The sequence below is a fragment of the Salvia splendens genome, chromosome 12, assembly GCF_004379255.2.
Source record: "Salvia splendens isolate huo1 chromosome 12, SspV2, whole genome shotgun sequence".
NCBI lineage: Eukaryota > Viridiplantae > Streptophyta > Magnoliopsida > Lamiales > Lamiaceae > Salvia > Salvia splendens.
In genome coordinates, this window is record NC_056043.1 from 27002048 (window position 1) to 27023684 (window position 21637).

Genomic DNA, 21637 nt, shown 5'->3' on the forward strand with positions numbered 1-21637 from the left:
AAAATTAGTAGTTAAAAACTCCCAAAAGTTAAAGCGTGGCAGCAGCCAACCCCCTGTTCACTACTCACACACTTGATACACGAGCTTCTCTGTGGGATCAACCCCGAACTTGTCATTTTCTCTGTTAAAGTAGTGCAAAATTGAGAATTTATAAATTACATTGGTGGCGTGCGAGAGCGAGAGCAACTTGATCAAGTAGCAACGACATTTGCTAGCTGATCCATCCGGTTCAATTATCTCTTCCATATAACTTGAATCAAAGAAAACCGCAAGTCGCATCCGCAGGTCCGCCACAAACCATAATCGGATTGCTTTGTAAATTGAATGTTTCTAATAAAATTTATATGTTGGTCATAACAAACCATAATCGGATTGCTTTTGTAAATTGAATGTTTCTGATAAAATTTATATGTTGGTAATACAAACCATAATCGGAGGTAGCATTAAGATTCAGGGGGCGGACGGTAGCCTACACACTATTTATCAAGGATTGGTAGATAGTGTGGTTTTCTCCTATACATGGACAGATGTACACTCCCTCCGTCCCATTCAAGATGGCCACATTCTTTAGTGGCACGGGATTTTAGGAAATGTTGTTAGGTGGAATAAAGTAGAGAGGGAAAAAGTAATTGAATATTTTAATGAGGAGAGAGGAGGTTATTTCCAAATTTGGAAAGTGGACATCTTGATTGGGACAAACAAAAAGGAAAGATGATCATCTTAAATGGGACGGAGGGAGTATATTGTTTGGTTTTCAGCCCAAAAAAATAGTTTAGCCCAATGTGTGGTATTTGGTTGAATGGGTGAAACCCTGAAAATAATTAAAAGATGACTAAATTAACCTTCATCTGGCTGATAATCACCAATCGCAATTCCCTCCTAAAATAATGGATCTCTAATCCTCAGCACTAGGCTTCTTCATCTTCTTCTCCATCTCCCTCCTTTTCCCTCTCCTCGTTCTCTTCCTCCTCAAAAACCCTAGCCACCACTCCATCGCACCGGCCTACCCTCTCCTCGGCTCCATCCTCACCATATGGAGAAACAAGCAGCGGCGCGTGCAGTGGATCTCCGACATGATCCTCTCCACTCCGACATCAATTAAGCAAACCCAACATATCAAAACCAAAACTCAACAGATCAATATGATACCCATGAATCGAAGATTTCAAACAAACCTAGGTCGGATTTGGATTCCACTATGACCGTCGCTCTAAACTTGCGTCGAACAGAGCTCCACACTGTCAATCTGAGAAGTAGCACAGCTGTAATTTGTGACCGAAGGGAGCGAAGGCTGCTTCTATAGATGAATTACGAGGGTAAAATGGACATACACAACGTTTTTAGCACAATCAGGAAAAAGTCCTCTCCTAATACATGCTCAAGGCCGTGAAAGTGTTGACATGAATTCGCAGATAGTAGTATGTGTGGGGTGGAAACCCGAAAGATGTGTACCAGGTCGGCGGATTGATTTCGGAGCCACCAAACACTGGAAATAGGTTGTGTACAGTGGTGTTTCAGTGCATTTCACCCCTACCATCCGCCCCCTTGAGTGAACTACATAATTTTACTTGATTTTTTACGAATGAACACCAATAGTTTTTTTAATTTTTTAACAGTATTTTTGGTACCTCGGGAAGAAAATAACCATAGATACCGAACATTTGATTTTTGAGCCATGAATTGGAATCAATTAATAATTAAATTAATTGTTCAAACTAATTAAATCAATTATATCATTTTAGCACATAAGCACCTAATTAAAAATATTTAATTATTATAATTTGTGAATATAATATTTTTTAATTTTTATTAAAACAATATTAATTAATTATTAATTTAAGATAAAATAATAATTTAGTACTCCCTTTGTTTTTTAAAAATAGAAACATTTGAAACAACATGGGTTTTAATGCACAATTTGGTAAAGTAAGAGAGGGAGGAAGAAAAATTGGTAAAGTAAGAGAGAAAGAGAGAGAGAGAGAGATTGGTAAAGTAAAAGAGAGAGATAGAAAAAAGTAATGGAATTAATGTTAGTAGATTATGGGGTCCACTTTATTAGTGATAAATAAATTGATGTATATGGGTGTAAAGATTTCCTAAAATAGAAAGAGTTGTTATTTTTAAAATATGGAGGGAGTATTATATTATTAATATTTAAATAATTATATTATACTAGTTATTACTAATTACTCTCTCCGTCCCACAAGAATATGCATTTTTGATTGAGCACATATTTTAACGCACAATTAGTAAAGTAAGAAAAATGTATAAAGAAAAAGTAATTAAAGTATTGTTAGTGGAGTAATGGATCTCACCTCAATATAGAGAAAAGAGTTTTCAAAATTAGAAAGTGCGTATTCTTGTGGGACAGACTAAAAAGGAAAGAGTACATATTCTTGTGGGACAGAGAGAATAGTATAATAATAATAATAATAATAATAATAATAATAATAATAATAATAATAATAATAATAATAATAATAATAATAATAATAATAATAATAATAATAATAATATAGTAATAATGAATATAATTATAACTATGGTTATAATTAATGAGTTATAATTTGGATTATATGAAAATAAATCAATTATTAACTTATAACATCCTAATAACAATATTAATAATAATAGTATAGAATAATAAAAATTATACTCTATTAAATAATGAGGATTTAGTTTGTTTTTTGGTTGAATTAAACTTATAAAAATTAGATTATATGAAAATTATTAATAATAATGAGGATTATATGAAAATAAATCAATTATTAACTTATAAAAATTAGATGTGTGTATGAATACTAAAAAGAAGAAGAATTAGAGAAAGTGAGAGAAGATATTTAATTGTTTTATACTCCCTTTGTCTACAAATATAAAGGGAGTTTTTACTCGATACAGATTTTAAGAAATGTAGTACAAAGTTGGTTCAAAGTTAGTTGACATACGTATGTCTTCTATTGACATTAATATTTACATGTCAGCAGTAAGAAACTTATCAACTTAATAGGACCATGTTTTTAAATTTATATTATACGCAACTAATTATATGTGAGATTTAATATATTATGTGATATATTATTAATTATCTATATCTTATACTACTAAATTTTAAATATTTTGTATATTATAGTATATATTTAATTATATATATTTGTATTACAGTTTGACTAGTGGTTCAATCAATCTGATATGTTGAACAACGAACCAATAGCTTTATCGGTTCGCGCATCTTGTTGGTTTTTAAAACATTATACCAATTCAATAATAAGTGGAGAAAGATAACTTCCATTGAGATCATGGGCAAGCAGAATAAAATAGAAAGAAATGTAGATATGGCAAGCAGAATAAAATAGAAAGAAATGTAGATATGATTAATAAGTACTCCCTACAACTACAAAGAGAGATTGAGGTCCAACTCCAATCCTTTTTTCTCACCACTCTCTCGTTTCTCTCCCTCCTTAGAAGTGCCTTCTTTCTCCACCACCGGCGCCGGCGCCTCCACGAAATCTTCAAGCATGAATGTCGGATTCCACGGCGTCGGTTGAGGTTTATCTGCGGTAGTGGCTCTCTCTTTCTTCTCCGACGTACCGGCCAGCTGCTCCCACACTTCTCGGGTGCTCTTAATCAATGCGAAGAAATTCTCCATCTTCACTTCTTCATCTTCATCTTCATCTTCGTTTTCACCGGGAGCAACATGAACAGTACTTTCCTCCATTTTTCTTTTCTTCTTTTCACCGTTCATGATTGAAATGGAGAGAGAAAAGAGAGAGGGGTAGGTTTGGGTTGGTTAGAGCTGAAATTAGTTGCTTAAATTAGAAACTTAAATAGATTGGAAAGCTTATTGCTTACAGAGTGGGTGTACTCTCCATATCCATTGGATTTGGATACTGCCATTTTATACCTCGTCATCTTCTATTATTGGACCAACCTTTTTATCTTCAAAATTAACAAAATTAGAAATATATTCATTTTTTAGAAAAAATACAAAAAGAAAAGACAAATAATTATGGATATAGAGAGAATACATTTTATATATGGTAGTATTTGGTGGACGCAATTTATTCACCAAGATTTTCTGAAGATAGTAGTAAGTTTTATGAAAAATAGTTTGAAGTATGGAGAAGAAGAACATTTTTTTGGTAAATACTATAGTACAAATGCACAATGTACCATATATAGATATCTAGGATATGGCATAACCTGTTTATTAGTAATTTATTATATTAATTTATAGTTGATGAATTAGCCTCACCGTTCTCCTTCTCCGCATAAAAAACTGAAAATGAATAAATAAAAGCAAAATTATAAATTAAGGAGACTAATTAACTTTTTTATGTAGTATTTGAGACGTCTACTCGCCTTAATTTGTTAATTTATTCTGTAACACCAAACGCAGATTATGAGTTCGAATAAAATAACTCCATATGTATAATTTCATGGAGTATTATTATATACAAATAAATTAAAGAATAATCGATTTGTTAGGGGAGAGTATGGACGGAATCTGATGACGTCAGCAGTGAGGAAAGGCTGCAACGCAATTGATAGAGATATGATGACTTAATGATATGCAGCCATATAAATAGATGATCAATGTTTTCTCTCCTAACATGGACAACGAAATTATTTGGTCGGCTAGATGGACTACGACCCAAAAACTGAATGATACATATCTACCTAATTTGTTTTTCTAAATAATTATATTTGTAATAGTGAATAATGTTTCAAAATATTACTACTTCATTTATCCTTTTTTAAATGGTTTATATTCCTTTCATGTTTAAAAGTGTTTATAATATTGTTTTATAATATTTCCGCCGTCCCTTAAAAATAGATCATATTTGTCATTTTGAGATGCCCTTAAAAATAGATCAATTTTATTTAACCCCACTAACAATACTTCAATCACTTTTTTTTCTTTCTATCTCTCTTACTTTACCAATTGTACATAAAATTCGTATTGTTTCAAATATTATCTATTTTTTAGAGATGAGAGAGTATTGTTTATAAATAATAAAAGTGTTCTTTTCATGTTTAAAAGTTGTAAACAATAAAATAAAAAGTAAGCAAAATGCAAACAAAATTCATCTAAGGAATAAAATAAATCCTATTCGGAGTTTCACGGAGTATCTTAGTTTAGATCATCCACAACTAATATTCGTGGACAGCTCAAATATTATCGATCATATATAGATTCTTTATTATACTATTCATCCATAAATATCAAATGATACGATTTCCTATTTTACTAAAAAAACTTAAGATTCAAACTCTATGATTCCTCTATTCTGAATTTTAATAAAAATAATATTAATCTTATTCTAAATATAATATAGAGTTGTTAAATAGGCTGAGTCGGGCTACTTGACCGAGCCCCGCCTTGGGCCAGATAGTTTAGGCCCTAGCCCACCACTCAAGCAGACTGGGTTAGGCTAGGTTTATTTCTATAAATTTGAATCTAGCTCGGTCCAACCCAAGCCCATTTAGTAAATGGACTGAATTGTGCCGGGTTTATTCTTTAAATTTTAACCCAGCACAGTCCAATCTAACCAACTTAGGAAGTGGACAGAGTTGTGTTGGTTTGGGCTAGATTGTGAGGAAATTTTTTTTCATTTACTTTTTAAATTTCTCTATGTATTTTTAAGAAATTATTAAATATTTTAATAAAATAGTTAAAATTAGAAGATAATTATGTATTAGATTTTGTATTTTCAAATTTCATTTAAAGTTTATATATATTCGTTGAATTCTTTTAGAGTTGTATGAATTATTACATTATTAGTAGTATTTATTAAATAAATATGTACATTTATGTTTATTTATTACTCTCTCCGTCCGCCATTAGGAGTCCCGGTCACTTTTGCACACTCGTTTTATAAAAATGATAATAAATAGTTAAAGTGGAGAAATAGTAAAGTAAGAGAAAGAATAATAGTCTTCTTAACATTATTCTCTCTCGTACATTACTATTTCTCCACTTTAACTATTTATTATCATTTTTATAAAATGAGTGCGCAAAAATGACCGGAACTCCTAATGGCGGACGGGGGGAGTACTATTATTTTTGAAAAAAAGATAAATGTACAGAGGAATTGAAAATTATAAATTAATACAAAAATTTAGTATGATATAATTAAAATAAGAGGCATTGGCGCCTAATATAACGAAACTTTTCAAAAATTTATTTTTTCACACGAACTTTAGACTTGATGTATAATATCACGAATTTAAATAGTTGTTGAATTTTTTTCAATCTGCTACAGAATCCAAATGCATCTTACTTACAATCCCATCACAACAAATATGGTTACAATTGAAAATTGATAGTAATCTGATTACAAGTCCCCAAAGGCATATATGGTTATCCATCTCATTTTAATATAGTCAGATTTCGTCACCGGTGGGAAAAATTCAACGACTGTTTGAGTTCGTGATATTATATGTCAACTTTAAAGTTCGTGAGAAAAAACCAATATTTGGATATTTTGTGATATTAGGCACTACTACCCCTTAAATTTTATGTTAAAATTATAAGATAAATCATTATAATATATGATTCGTAGTTGTGGGCCTTATTTAGATTTTGGTTGGGCTGGTCCAGGGTCTGAATTGTGCGTGGGCCTGAGCTGGACTGGTTCTGAGTTGAATTTCTGATGAGCATATGCATGGGCTTTGCCTAGATTAGAAAAATGTCATTCTTGGTGTCCACTTCAACTAATAAGCTTGGTCACTATTTCCGTGAATATATTATACATAATAAATACAAAAATAGCTAGGGTTCCAAGGATCCCCAAGCCTCCACTTAGGTCTGCCCCTGCATATAATCAAACTCTAATTTATTAAATGTTATAATAAATTAAGTTAAAAGAGCCAGCGAGTTCCACCAGGATGGGTGACTTTTGGCCCACAAAAGCCACCCGGACGGGTGCCAAGATGAAGGCATGGAGGGGTCAGGACGGGTGACTTTCGGCCAACAAAAGACACCCGGACGGGTGATAAATCGAAGTTGTTGACTATCCAGGGGATGCTGGGGTTTGGTGCCCCTTGCACAGCGGAAATAATGCATACATGATGCACTTTTTATTAGCACTAAACAAACCTGCAAATATACAGAGTAGATCTAGTATAGTTAAAGGTCAGTACCGGATATCGAACACAGGGAAAACAATCACAAATTGGCTACCTTCTACTAAGAGCATCTCCAATGCACGGATGTCCCACTCGGACATCCACTAGGACTTCCCAAAAACACCTTCTGTCACGTCACTAGGACTTCCCATCCCACTGCCACGTCACTAGGACTTCCCCTGCACAATCCACCATTCCCATCGCCCTTCTCACTAGGACTTCCCGCAATAAAAAAAATCACAAATTCATAAATAAAGCAATTTACGTTTACGGAAATAAAATTTCAACACGAATACGAACGGGAAAAATTAACAACTTCATTAAAAAAAACATACATGATTCGAAAAAAAAATTACATAGTAATAAAGTTCAACGAGCCGTATATATAGAGTTTTAAAAAATAATAATAATACCGGACGTCCGACCCACGCCACAATGGCGGACGTCCACCCGCCCGTCGCCCGCACGTCCGAGGACATCCGACGTCCGTATCCGACTTGCCACGCCACAATGGCGGACGTCCCGGTCGCCCGTCGCGGATGTCCGACCGGACGTCCGCCATTGGAGATGCTCTAAGCTTCTTTTATCATTTGGAAAATCAAGAGAATTTTGGAATTTTGAAAATAAAAACTTAAAAAGCGCAATAAACAATTAATTGCAATTAAATCACAAAGATAAAGTATGAGAGATAAGGGAATTCCAGGGATGTGCGTTCACAGTTATGGTTATACAAATTCCTACTACAATACCCAGCACGGTTATTACTTCGATAGAACGAGTCACATAAGTTTTGTCCATGCGGCACAAACGTAGATTACTAACACTAGGGTTGTCAATCCTAGATCCGTAACTCCCAAAAGCTCCTAAGACCCTTGAAAAGTCTTCACTCTCAATTAACAGTGCCGTTTTAAGGGAAGCTAATTGTAGTGTCTACTAAGTGGACCTAACTCGTCAACCTCCTCTCACGATTAGGTAGCAAGTTATATTAATTCATCACAGAATGTGTCACTCAAACGTGAAGCATTATCTAACAACTTAGGGAAGAAACGAAGTAAAAACAAAACGGATATTAAATAGAAAATGGAATTGTATAATCAAAGTCGTTACTAACACAACCCTAGAATCTTATGAGTTTAGTTACACATGATTGAATAAGCTAAAAACATAGATTGTATGGAAAACAAAATGAACATAAGTGCTAAAGCAAATAAAACCCAAAGGTTAAATCCTTGTAGCTCTTTGATGATCTCTTGCTTCCTTCTTCAACCTCTTGCACTATGAAGAGCTCTCAAATTTATGCTATGGAATTAATTGGCAAAAAGAGGATCCTTAATGAAGAGATTTGAAGGGGTATATATATAGGGGAAATTTCGAGCATCAGCAAATAAGGCAAAAAGTGGCTAAGTTTGGTAAATCTTGAGGAGAAAGTAAGTCAATTCTGTGCGCCGCATTTTCCCAGCGGGCCGCTGCACCTCGGCCAGCAGTCGTTGCATGTTGATCTGTAGTCTCTGTCTTTCGAACAGCGGTCGCTACACTTCATCCCAGCGGTCGCTGGAAATCGTCACGTAGCTTCTGGATCATTTGGAGCGGTCGTTGAGCACTACCCAGCAGTCGCTGGGCGTGTTCTTCGTTTCAGCATATCTTTCTCCGGAGCGGACCGCTATTGTCTCAGCGGTCGTTGGGCATCTCGAATGCTCCAGATTTCCAACTTCGACTTTTTATTGTCTTTTTAGGCTCAAATATGCACATTTCTAACGAAACACGTCAAAATACCAAAATACATAAAATATACAAAATATGAATATGAATTGTGACTTTGACATTAAAAACGGACCAAATAAAGGCCTTAGGGCATCCGCAATGGGCGGACGATGGCACGCCCGATGGCGCGCATCGTCCGCGTCATCCATCGTCCGCACCCATTGTGGGTGCGCACCATAGGGCGCGGACGATAGTCGCGCCCTATACTTCGGTAGTGGAGGATAGCGCGGACGATGGCCATCGTCCGCGCCATCGTCCGCCCCATTGTGGAGGTCGCGGACGATCAACCGCGGACGATGGCACGCGGTTTCATTTTTTTATAAATACCGTTCATTTGTAACATTTCATTTCACTCGATTTCATTTTCGAAACTTACATTTACATAATTACTACGAAATGGATTCAAGCCCCAATAGTCCTACGTTTAGCGCAGGGGCGCATTGGCCGGGTACAGAACCCGGCGATTATCGTTAGTTCAATGATGTAACTTTTTTTATTAAAACTTCGCCGTTTGTTATTTAGACCGTTTTTTATTTACTCGTTACTTGTTATTTGAAAACAGTTAAATTAATTAAACAAAACAATAAAATGATGATGTGGTGCACCATACGGCGCGCCTTAGGGCGCCCCACTGCAGGTGGGGAGGTAGGAAGATAAAACTGCTGACGTAAAATGCTCTTAAAATAGCACAAAATCCGAGCGTATCAATACACAAATAAATCAGATCTATAGATCTATTTGACCGATTATGGGATTAATTGATTCACATGTTAAACACAAAATCGCACACAAGAACACAAATAATTCATGTAAAAGGAATTAAAACCTAAAACATGAATTTCCTATAGTTTAGAATTACCGATCTGATTCTCCGAAGAATCGACGATTGCTTGCGCCTTCTCCACGTGATGTTCTTCATACTCAACCACGAACCTTATAATCCGTATCTCAAACTCAGATAATGACCTTTGGGTGGGCAAAGCTTGTCAGAGTCGAAAATGACTTGATTAGAAAGAATACAGAATATCAGTTTAGTCAAAAACCGATTTTTCGTCCACTCCCAGAGGGGGGAGCACGAAAATCAATGATAAACTCATTAAATTAGTCTTCTATTTAGTCTCCTTTATATAGAGTTATGATGGACCAGATTAGGGATTCATGGAGGTTGGACTTTTACTAATTAAATTGAGCCCTAATTTAATTCAAATCCAAACAGAATATTATTATCATCCACTATAGTATAATAATATTGACTGCCCGTCCAATCCCAAATTACGAGTAATCCAGGCTTTACCTCTTTAATTTATTATTTCACGTGTTTAACATATAAATATTCATTAATTAATTTAAGTCTGCTATTTGAATTTAATTAATTAATATCTTTTTCCAAGAGTTGACTAGTTCAAAATCTTTATTTATTATTCTGGAATAAATTCCAACCGGCCGGGTTTCTGAATAATAAAACCTTTTTCGAACACCTATTGAGGATATTATCAAACTGGACTCACCCAGCGCATGATTCATTGCAATAACAATACTAGCACCTCTAGACATTGATCACCACTACCCAGATATCAGGATTATTGGATAGCGAAAAATCCGCACCATTTGATAAATCAAAGTAGTGCATAATCAATATCGTATGCTCAATGTTATGTCAACAATGATTAAAAAATAACAATCACCGAGACCTCGTCTTTCAGTAAATAGCAAGAAAGACTTATCTCAATTGTTAGATCCTTCAGTGCTATACCACACCAGTGTCGTTTATTTCTTAAGGTAAGGAAACATGCGGACTGACACTGCAACCTTTCACGATAGGTAGCCAAAGCCTATCTAGGTCGTGAAATTCTAACTCTCTTCTACAAAGGACCAACCGCGTCACCTTCTGTGAACGTCGTTCACGACCAGTCTACTATGCAGAAGAATTAGACTAGTTTGCTTCTTATACATTTAAATGTTTGAGAAACATCTCATAAATGCACAAGCAAACACCAATGCAATAAAATTACTTCTTCTCGTCTTGGGTTAAAAGTGGATTGTAGAATATATTATATACAAGCAATTCTATCCGTGCAACATGCTCGAAATACGCTTTTCAATATACCAATCCTAACAGGGGATTCCACCCGGACGGGTGACTCGAGGCCGCCGAGTCCACCCGGCCGTGTGGCTCACGCAGAGGCTAGATTTTGTGGGCCTTTCTTGGAATTTAGGCCTAAGCTATAAATAGCATATTTTATCATATTTTAGTTGGTTGAACATTGAATTTGTAGCTTGTGAGCTTTGTTCTTCCCCTTTGAGGGTTTGTATCCAATTCCTAGTTTTCTAGGTTGCTTTTCCCATCAATTGATAGTTCAAGTATGGATCAAGTAGAGGTACACTTTGAGGCTTGTGGATTCCTTGAAGGTGTAGCTATGGATACTTGTTAGCATGGTGTAAGTGCATTTTGCTTATTCCATCAATGACATTTATCTTCCTTTACATATTCTTCATTCCTTGATCTTCCATCATTTTTAGCTTAGATTCAATATTTGTTGTTGGATCTATTTTATCTTTTGCTTATCTTTGGAAATTGAAAATCACATTAAAAAAAATAGCAAGATCAATCATCAAATTGGATTTTCCTTGGGGAAATGAATCTCATAATAGTTAGATCCTTATCACAACGTCATTTCTTCTTCACTAATCTGTTCATTTCTTCTTCACTAATCTGTTCATTTCTTCAACAATCTACTTTCGCCGCAGCCTACGTAACAAACCATTTTCTTCTCCATTCTCGATCAATTGATGGTCCGACATCAAATTTCACTATCTCAGAAGGCATATTATTTTAACTTTTAGATCTATAATTTAAATGAAGGAAATGTTGTTCTCGTAATAATCTACAAATCTCATACTTACATGAAATGACTTTAGTTTTATGCATAAACAATTGTCTCTAATATCAAAATTTACATAGAGTATATAATTCATGTAGTTATATAAACAATGAGGTTAATCAAAACTATCCAGTCACACTTATAGATGTAAGAAATTACTATATATGTATTCAAGGAAAATATAACTGAATATAGATAACGTATGATATTTGAACAACATGTATTTCACGTAATTAATCATAAAACATAATAGGATCAAAAACTTCTATAGCGGGATTAGGGAAAAGAAAGCTTCATTGAACTCTTTTCGTTTTAGTTGCTCTACTCTAATTCTAAGGATTTGTTTCTCCCTCTTTCTTTCATTTACGTGTTTTATGTAATGTGTATGATTTGATGGAATCAATGTTTATGGGCAGAAATAGGACAAAATCTAAGTTGTTTCTATTAAAGTGGTTATTTAAAATATTTAATGGGAGCGTTTCTTTTAAGTACGAGTAGCTGACCGATTTAATTAGAATCATATATAGGAATTGATTCTAAATTTTAATTGTTAAATTGGAAATTACAATCATATACTAATATGATCACATTTTTGTAGTAGAATTATCTAGATATGTTTAATCTAGATATTATATGGAATTCTCTAGAATTACGTGGTAGAATATATAGATATTTTAATAGAAATATCTAGGTATAGAAAAGATATTATCTAGTAAATATCTAGATTTTCATAGAGAAAAATCTAGATATAGAATATTAAAGAGTGGAGTAGAGAATTCTAGAATTACTATAGGATGTCTATAAATAGAGGAGAGTTGTATCATTTGGAATAACTTGAGAAAGTTTGAGAATAAAGTGTTAGTTTTTCCACATATCAACATCTCCTAAATCATTTTCATATATTCCATCTATTGTCATCTCAAATATTTCCTCCAACTATATCTTATATTCCAACACACATTTATAGAAACATATATTTCATCAATCAGTTATAATGATTAATTTAAGAAAAATTATATGATTTAATTCTCGTAAAGTCAGTGACCAAATTGATTACAATATGTAATATCATTGTTAATTATTTTTCTTAATCCTTGTAAAGTTCACTCAGGAAAAAAGGAAAAAATTGTCATTTGCCTCCTTCTCCTTTGCCGCCTCCTCTTTTGCCGCCTCCTCTTCATTGACCTAGCCATCCTCCTCTTTGGGTTTTTCTTTATTTAAGTAGCCACAAATCCTTCAAGGGTAGCCAGTCCAAAACGGACATGGTCGGCCAGCTAGTTAATAACGCTAATTTAAATTTAATCATTGTTATTAATTTAATTAATTAATGTCAATGAATGACCTAAGCATCATTAATCATCTCGCTTAGAAAGTCTTTTCTTATATCAACCATCAGTTTAATTCCGCGCTAATTAAACCAAATTGAAGTATAAACACCATGGATAAATTGGGACAACATTTAATTATTGATTTTGTTGCGATTATGATCAAGCCTCCAATTTTACAACTCAAAGATTGAGCTTGCACGAACTCAATGATTATATGTGCTTATATGATTTAGTAGGTTGGTATTACGGAAAACATTTATCTAGTTACAAAGTAGTACCATTAGACGTCCTCTTATACAAAATAAAAATTCTTCGACAACATCAAAAGCCCAACATTTGATTTGTGGAATATAGCTGGGCAGCCTGGAACGACAATCATCTGTTTGATATAAAAAAATTGATGAATCGATCAATTTAATGATTATCCTAATTTGCAACAAATTGAAATATTAGCCTCCACGTGGCCAAAGCTTAGTGGTAGTGTATTCACACAATTTACATAAAATCCATGGCTTCACATTATAAAATCGATACTAAACATTATAAATTGAATAACACTCAACAATTTAACTTCGAATCCACTTTTAGTGGAGAAAAAGCAAAATAGCAGCTGGGTCATATCACCATAATCTTTTTATCTTTACCTTGATTTGAACCACTATAATAATACATTCAAGGGGCAATGATTATACACACAATATAATAACACAGAGATAATTATGAATTGATACCAATATTGTTTTCTTAATAAAAAAAGGGGCCCAGTCCAGCCCACCACCACCACCACCACCACCCACCTTCTTTTACCCTTTTACGTCTAAGCCCCCAAAAATTCATGCTGATGGAGAAAGATAGACAGGGAGAGAGTGACAATAGTAGCATCGCCGGAAAAGTCGAATCTTTTCATTCATTTAATTAAATGAAGTTCAATTAGTTCCACAAAATCTCCCAAAAAAATAAAAATTAAATAAAAAATAAAGATGTACAGATAAGACTAGTGGTTGAGGCCCGATGTCATCCCCTCTTTATTTCATAAATCAGGTTAGCCCAGAAGGAAAAAACTCAATATTTGCCCAAAGTTTGTTCCTTTCTTGAATTCTACGTGTGCCCTTTTCCCGATCCCTCTGTCGGTATTGGTTTTTTTTCCTTGATCATCTATCTGTATTGGAATTTCCAAGAGGGTTTTAGTTTCAGTACTGGTTCTATTGTGTGTTTTGAGATTTCTTGTTTTTGTGGAGTCAACTTTTAATCACAGAGGTTTACGAATTCAGATTAATCAGGCATGGGTTTTGATCAGTTCTGATCGTCAGCTGTAAAAGTTCTTATTTCCTTTTTCAGCCGCAAATATAGTGTTAGATTCTTTCATGTACGTGTAATATATTGTTGGTTTTGAATTCTCCATAGAATATAAGATTTTGAGTGCATACTGATTTTCTAGGCTGAAGAAAATTCTTGAATTGCTTTACTTGTACTTTCTTCTCTTGTGTCTTTGAATATATTTTTGAGTTTTGCTTGATTGTTTTTGTTGATGATTTTTCTTTATATACATATCCTGAACAATACTCCTATGTATTACATAAATTTGTATAGCATTAGTTATTGTAGTGTTGTGCTGATGCATGGGGCTTTGTTGACCATCTCCTTTTGCTGGCTTGAGATTTTACTCATGTTTGATCATTGTCTTTCAGGTTTAACCTGAATTCTTTGACATATTTTGCGTCATTGAGATTGCGTGTTGATAGATAGATGGGGTCTGAAGGTCCTGCTCCTGTAGTAACAGTCCACGTGACCGGATTTAAGAAATTTCATGGGGTTGCAGAAAATCCTACTGAGACAATTGTGAATAATCTGCAATCATACATGAACAAAAGGGGTCTGCCAAAAGGGTTGATCCTTGGCACTTGTACAGTTCTTGAAACTGCAGGACAAGGAGCTATCGTTCCCTTATATCAAACTTTGCAATCTGCTTTGAGTAAGGATGCTAATGTTCCGAATTCCAACCGAGTTATTTGGGTGAGCTGCTTAGGTTACTTTCTTGTATAGTTAACTTGGGAATGTGGCTAATTAAATGAGGAAAATATTCATCAAAACAGAGCACAAACTTCCTGAATTTGTGATAGTCATTTTATCTTGCGAGTATGTGTGTCATTGGCTCATTGCATGTTCATCCTTGTCGAAAATTCTTGACTATGCTGTTTTTATTAATTAATCAGTTCAATTGTTGAGCACTCAAAAGCATTGGAGTGTACAGTGCTAGAAAATCACAATGGATATCATGGTTACAAATTTTGTTTAATTTGATATTGATAGAAGTGCCAAGATATAGGTGCACCTGTGAATTTACTTGGATGCTTTCTGTTTTGATGCATGAGTTTTTCATAATGTGGAAAGTTAGCTTTCAGGTTCATTTTGGGGTTAATAGTGGAGCAACAAGATTTGCTATCGAGCAACAAGCTGTCAATGAAGCTACATTCCGTTGTGCTGATGAGATGGGATGGAAGCCCCAGGTTGAGACTGACTTCAGACTGTCTATTTTGTTTCATCTTCTTGGAATTCTAATATATAAGTTGGCATCTTTGTTGGTTAATTGCAGAGAGTTCCCATTGTTCCAGCAGATGGTGGGATCTCACGACTTCGTGAGGTATGTGACAATTTTGCTTATGGTTCTTATCGATGTCCAGTGGTGAAACTCTCTCTGACGCAAAAGCTTAAATCATTGCGTGCTAGAATGTTGGGGAAGTCTGATCCTTTACAGTACATTTTATCTGGGCCACCACCAATGTTAATAAAATGACATGTAATAAGTTGTGCATGTGTTGGAATAAGTTTTGCTTAAGTTTTCACTTTTGTGTAAGTAGAAATAGTCTAAACATTGCTGATTTGTGAAATCTTTTGTTTTGAGGGAAGTTGGTAAGGTTTTAAGAGGGAGGTGAAGGAACATTTCAGGTTCTCCTTAAAAGACTATAATATGTGACTAACCCAAAGACTTGCTTCACTAATCAAGCTTTTCATTTCAGCTCTCTTGACCCTTTTGTCACACTTGCATTCTTGGGCATTGTGCTCACTATTTTTGTCTCGTATTGTACTGTTCACTATCGATTTTCTTGCTAACAGCAGGAGTGAAGTTATTGTCAAGTTTTCTTTTAAAGTCCATGAAATTAGAATTGCATATGTTTGGATATTTGTTGGTTCAATTTTGTGTGTTTCTTGGTGCAGACTTCTCTTCCAGTTAAGGAGATAACAAAATCATTGGCGAAGATGGGATATGAGGTGACAACATCAGATGATGCTGGTCGATTCGTTTGCAACTATGTATACTACCACTCGTTGCGGTTTGCAGAGCAGAATGGGATAAAATCAGTGTTTGTCCATGTTCCTCTCTTCTTGACAATAGATGAAGAGACTCAAATGCAGTTTGCTGCTACTCTCTTGGAGACACTTGCCTCCATATATTAGAGCCATTCAACTCATCATCGTCTTCTTTTAAATCTCTCAATAAGTTTTGGGAGATTGTTATGACTCACCTTTGGATTTGTGTTGTGTATGCCAAGAAGATGGGACCTTTCTATTCACTGCATTGCTTTTATAATTTTATAAATAAATATTTGAGTGAATGTAAATTATCAAATCTCTCTCTCACATACTCCACATTAAGTTACTGCAGAGCTTTACGATGCTTTTTATCTAAGTATTATTAATTTGACTTGTAAGAAAATAAGTTGTTTCAGAAATAGAAATTGTGGATAATCATTTGAAAACACAATAGCTCAACAAATTTGAAATCATCCGTCCATATGCACCAGAATATGTCGCATAGTTACTATGAATAATATAAACGCTCCAGCTATTTCAAAATTGGGGTAACATCAAATGTACAAGTGGAAGAAGAAGGCAGTCGTGGATTTGATAAATTCACAGCATCAAAATTCTTGAGATAGTCACAAGAATCTACCTACAAAACATATTCAGCTCATGTTCGGAGTTGTTAGGAGCTCAGGGCGCACCGAGCGATTAGGTAAAAATCCGGGATGCAAGGCGAGAATTTGAGTATGAAGAAAAACTGCAGTAAATATACCCTGTGTTTAGAGAATTGTGAGTGTGTTATTGAAGTTATATGAAGGGAGAAGAACACATATTTAAAGCAGGAAATCTGACAGATTTAAACATTTATTGTGTTTGTTATTTTATGAAAAAAAACTTTTTAGGTTTTAGGGATTTGAAAGGCACAACCGCTACTTTAGGGTGGTTCGATATTTGAAAAGTCACAGCCATCCCCAGCATCCCAGCCGCCTCACCCCGGGCGCACTTTTAACAACACTGCTCATGTTTCATATGTCTCCTTTGGCTACTGGAAATGAGGTGGTTGCTCGGGTCTAACACGAGAATGTGTTGTGCCATCATGACGTGATGGCCGGGTTTGACACTTGGTTGGATGTTGTGCGAGCAGGGACAGGATATCATGGTGAACATGAATCGCTGGCCCATAACCAAGAGATCGTATACCATTGGATATAAAATGATCTAATAGCACTAGACATCATATTTTAGCAGCTTGATGTGGTCCTAAAAAGTAAATGCCATCCACATCCCAAGTCCATGCAGGGCAGGGCCTTTACCAAAACCACCCCACATGCATATATTACACAGTCGACTCAATCATGATCAAATTCATTTAATGGAACTTTTGAAAAGCAGTCCATCTTTCTAGTTATCCAACTTCATTTTGCTATCGGGAGGGGACAGAAATTTCTGACTTCAACCATACTCTAATCACTGTCAAATCATCCAAAACACGTTAAGATCTAACCACATCATCCTCTCGTCATAAATTAGAGCAGTACAACTTAAATGCTTGATTTGCAACCCAAAGTTATATTTTTTCTGTTTAATAATTAGGGTGCCTTCTCTGTTGTTTGTAAATTTACCAGAAGAAAAAAGGGAAAAGAAAGTCATCACCCTTTAAATTCTTCTTTTATTTTCCCTCCTTTTCAATAAAAAAGAATTTCACCCTTTCTTTATTCCTTCTTTTCACTTCAACAATATTTTCCCTCTTTGGAATGAAAAGGAGAAACAAGAAATGATGATGAAATTTTTGTTTATATACAAGGAGTGAAGAGAAAGGAGGCATTTAAAGGGTAAGAATTTCATTTTTCCTCCTTTTTCAATGACAAAATTTACAATCAAAGAGAACACACCCAATCAGAAGCTACTGCAAAGTTCCTAACTTCCTGAAAAGTGAAAACTTTACAATTTCAAGTGAATATATGAAAGGTGAATATTCAACCAATATAATGGTCATGCTCGGAATCTCAAGTTCAAATTTCTTCCAAGCGTAACATGACATTCTAGAACATTGCAGATTAGACAAGGAAATATATATATATTGGTTCTATAAAGCTGTGTGAAAATACATTCAGGAGAATGTATCATGAAAAAGGCACAATAAGGTGAGGATTCATGTATTTTAGGTAACAACAAATTTCTAGGTGTAGTAAATACAAGCTAAAATTTGAAGAATAAGCACTACAAATATGTATATTTAACTACAGCTTGGTATAATGAAGGGTGGCACACCTATCCCCAATCGACAAAGGGTAGAGATGGGTATCCACCTTCTGGAGGAGGTAACAACGATGGAGGTAGATTTCCAAGCGACATCCCCATTTGATTGCCAAGGAATATAGCTGCAATGAAATGGAAAAGGTTACCACTGAGACATATTAAGAAGAGCGAGATATTGTTGAAAGGGGAATGTAAACTTGCCAGGCAGAGTGGCTCCTCCATTCAAATGACTATCGGGAATACCCCCAGACAGAGCATGACTAGCAGCAGTCGTTCCTGGTTATTGGAGAGCAGACAACATGAATATCTAAACTACTGATTATAATACTAGTAGTTAAAGAACACAACAGATACCTTCCAATCTTTGAGCATTCATATTTGTCAAATTCTTGGGGTGATGATACTTGCATGACTCTCCATATTGGCACGAACCCTTTACTTTAAGAAATAAATTAGAGAGAAAAACCCTTCAACAAAATATAGTCTTTCAAGTTTCAAAAACTCAGGATTAACCAGTTTTCGCTCATCATCATATTATTAAGCATGGGAAGTCATAAATTAAGTTTCTAGATTGATGCATTCATACACCATCCGGCCAAATATATGCAGCCTGCTGAAAATTGGATAATCTCGTCATCGTGAAGGCACCGTAACTAATTGTTAAAAATATATCATCCAGATATGATGTAGTGAAATAAACTGTATTAGTTTCAAATGATACTCAAACAGACTTGCTTCTCTTAATAGGATAGTTAGGAGTGTTCACTGCCCTTCATCAATATACTACCTTTGAATCCGTGAACATAAATATATGCGAAAACTGTGCTAACCTCTCCTAATCTTTGTTCGTAATTATCTAATGGGCAGTGACATGGAGATGTTTGTGAAGAACACATAGCACTAGAATATTTAAAGTTGCAAGATAGTTGCAAAGACGACCAGCTTTCTTCATTTTCCCTCTTTGTACTCTGAAAAATCTTTAACAATCCATAATTTGTTAAAATTAATTTTAGCCATAACTTGTATATGTATGGTCACTTAACCTAATTTGAAACATAATTAAGGGGAGAACCCTCTTAATTCACTAATTTGACCTCTTTTACAATAAAAACTCATAGTAATTTTTTTGTCACAAAAATCAGTTTAATTAGTTGAGCTGCCAATGAAGCAAATTATCAAACACCTAACATACATCTCCATAAGGCTTCCACAATAACACATTAAACCGAGGAAGTTCTTCATCTCATAACTTATATCTAATCCAACATATTTGGTTAATCAATTTCATCCTGTTGAGTGGCACTTTTATCAGTAAACATTTTGAAGCAATCAAGTAAAAAGTGCGAGAATTTACCGTACGGACAAAGCGATGGCAGACGCCTTTGCTAATGGACTGGAAGTCATCAACCTGATCCAGACCAACTAAAAAAAGAAAAGAAGAGTTGGTATTTGTGTTTGTTGAATGAAATGTTGAGCGAGAAGTGAGAAAGAGAGACATTGTGATTGTGAGGAGGAGCGAAGGGCGTCGTACCAGAGAGCTTTGGCCCTCTGGTGAGCAACGCCGTTGAGGTGGCGCCGCCGTGATGGCGGAGTGTCCTGGAATTGTTTGTCACAATAATCGCAGTAGTATTTCCCCAACGGCATCTTTCCCAATCTCCGGCTACAACATTTGTATCTCTGGAGTAGTGTCTACAGCTGGAGTTGATTGATTCCCCACTATGAATGTTACTGTATATAATTGCTTATTAATTTTAGGGTAAATTGTCGATTTTGTCCTCCGATCGGTTACTTCAGTATGTAATTACTATTTCATGCTTATCATTTCATTTTTAGAATATACTATTATCCTTCAAATAATCTGATTGGAATATCCACCTTACAGTTGAAATTATACATCGATATTTTGATTGCTAGAAAAAAAAAATTTATGGCATTTTATTTCCAAAATTGAAACAATAAGTACTAATGGTAATTATCTAATTCGTGCGACATTTTCAGATAAACACCTGAAACGATGAGAAAATTCAACCATTCATCTTTAATTACATAATTTTCAAAATATTCTACTGGTTAAATTTTGGGCGTCACATTTGTGACATGAATAAAATTACTCTAGAGCCATCAGTGGACTTAAATTTTACGTTGTTAAAAATAAGGTATTAAATCGACTTATAAAAACAGATACTAGTATTTTTTTATATGTCCTATAAAAAATAGACTGCTATATTTTGATTTTTCTCTATTGAAATAGCCTCATTCTCCATTAATTTCTTTTTCTTTGTCTTATTTAAAAGATTATACTCAATTTCTTTTTCTCTCTCCTACTTTACTATTTTTGTAATAAAATTGGTATCTTTCCAAAAATGCATATTTTTATAGAATAGAGAAGTTTTATAAGATTTCTGGTAAATTTAGAAGAAAAAAAAACTGTAAAAGACATCATGATAGAACTACAACGTAAACAGGCACCAACTAATAACCAGGTCCATTTTACTATTTAATTTTAGAATTGGTACTGAAATAGGAGTACACATTTTACTTTGAAACTTAAAACAAATGATCTATAAAATTCTCTCCACCAAAACCAACAAAATATACATCAAATCTTTTACCATTTCAAGATAATCAAAACCCATAAACTAATTCCATGAATCGTATTTCACTTTGGGGGAAAATCATGCATTCGTGGCAACAAATTATTGTAGACTCTCATATCAACAGTGAGCTTAATCTCCCACAAATTACAGAAAAAAAAACTATCAACTCCAGAGAAATTAAATTCATAAACTACGTTGAATTTTGCTATAGAGAAAAGGGAAAATTGTCTAAAATGTCACAAACTTTGGGGAAAGTTTGGTTTTTCCCACAAACTATAAAAGTTGTGCCTAAAGTCACGAACTTTATCGGATCGTGCAAATTTCTCAAACTACCGACCTGATGACATATTTCCGTTAAAAACTTATCTCACGTGGCATA

The 21637-nt window shown here is 34.5% G+C and overlaps 3 protein-coding genes across 5 annotated transcripts; 1 reads left to right on the forward strand and 2 right to left on the reverse strand.

The window, feature by feature from the left end:
- Positions 1 to 3269: 3269 nt before the first annotated feature.
- LOC121758322 lies at positions 3270 to 3857 on the reverse strand. Its single transcript, XM_042153738.1, has one exon. It carries the CDS (start codon positions 3740 to 3742, stop codon positions 3392 to 3394), a length of 351 nt encoding a protein of 116 aa, XP_042009672.1. The 5' UTR covers positions 3743 to 3857; the 3' UTR covers positions 3270 to 3391.
- Positions 3858 to 13942: 10085 nt separating this feature from the next.
- LOC121759201 (pyrrolidone-carboxylate peptidase-like) lies at positions 13943 to 16727 on the forward strand. 3 transcript variants are annotated; one of them, XM_042154699.1, is made up of 5 exons: positions 13943 to 14140; positions 14788 to 15112; positions 15502 to 15606; positions 15693 to 15740; positions 16316 to 16727. In XM_042154699.1, the coding sequence occupies exons 2-5, from the start codon at positions 14846 to 14848 to the stop codon at positions 16553 to 16555; spliced, it is 660 nt and encodes a 219-aa protein (XP_042010633.1). In that variant the 5' UTR covers positions 13943 to 14140; positions 14788 to 14845; the 3' UTR covers positions 16556 to 16727. The 3 variants fall into 3 exon arrangements, with proteins under 3 accessions (XP_042010633.1, XP_042010634.1, XP_042010636.1); XM_042154700.1 differs by having other exon boundaries at positions 14123 to 14229; XM_042154702.1 differs by lacking the exon at positions 13943 to 14140 and adding an exon at positions 14256 to 14465.
- A 1732-nt stretch (positions 16728 to 18459) lies between these two features.
- On the reverse strand, positions 18460 to 20366 carry LOC121759564 (zinc finger CCCH domain-containing protein 3-like). Its single transcript, XM_042155198.1, has 5 exons — positions 20158 to 20366; positions 20016 to 20083; positions 19016 to 19094; positions 18863 to 18937; positions 18460 to 18783 (listed from the first exon to the last, which is right to left on the reverse strand). Exons 1-5 carry the CDS (start codon positions 20303 to 20305, stop codon positions 18674 to 18676), a joined length of 480 nt encoding a protein of 159 aa, XP_042011132.1. The 5' UTR covers positions 20306 to 20366; the 3' UTR covers positions 18460 to 18673.
- Positions 20367 to 21637: the final 1271 nt, after the last annotated feature.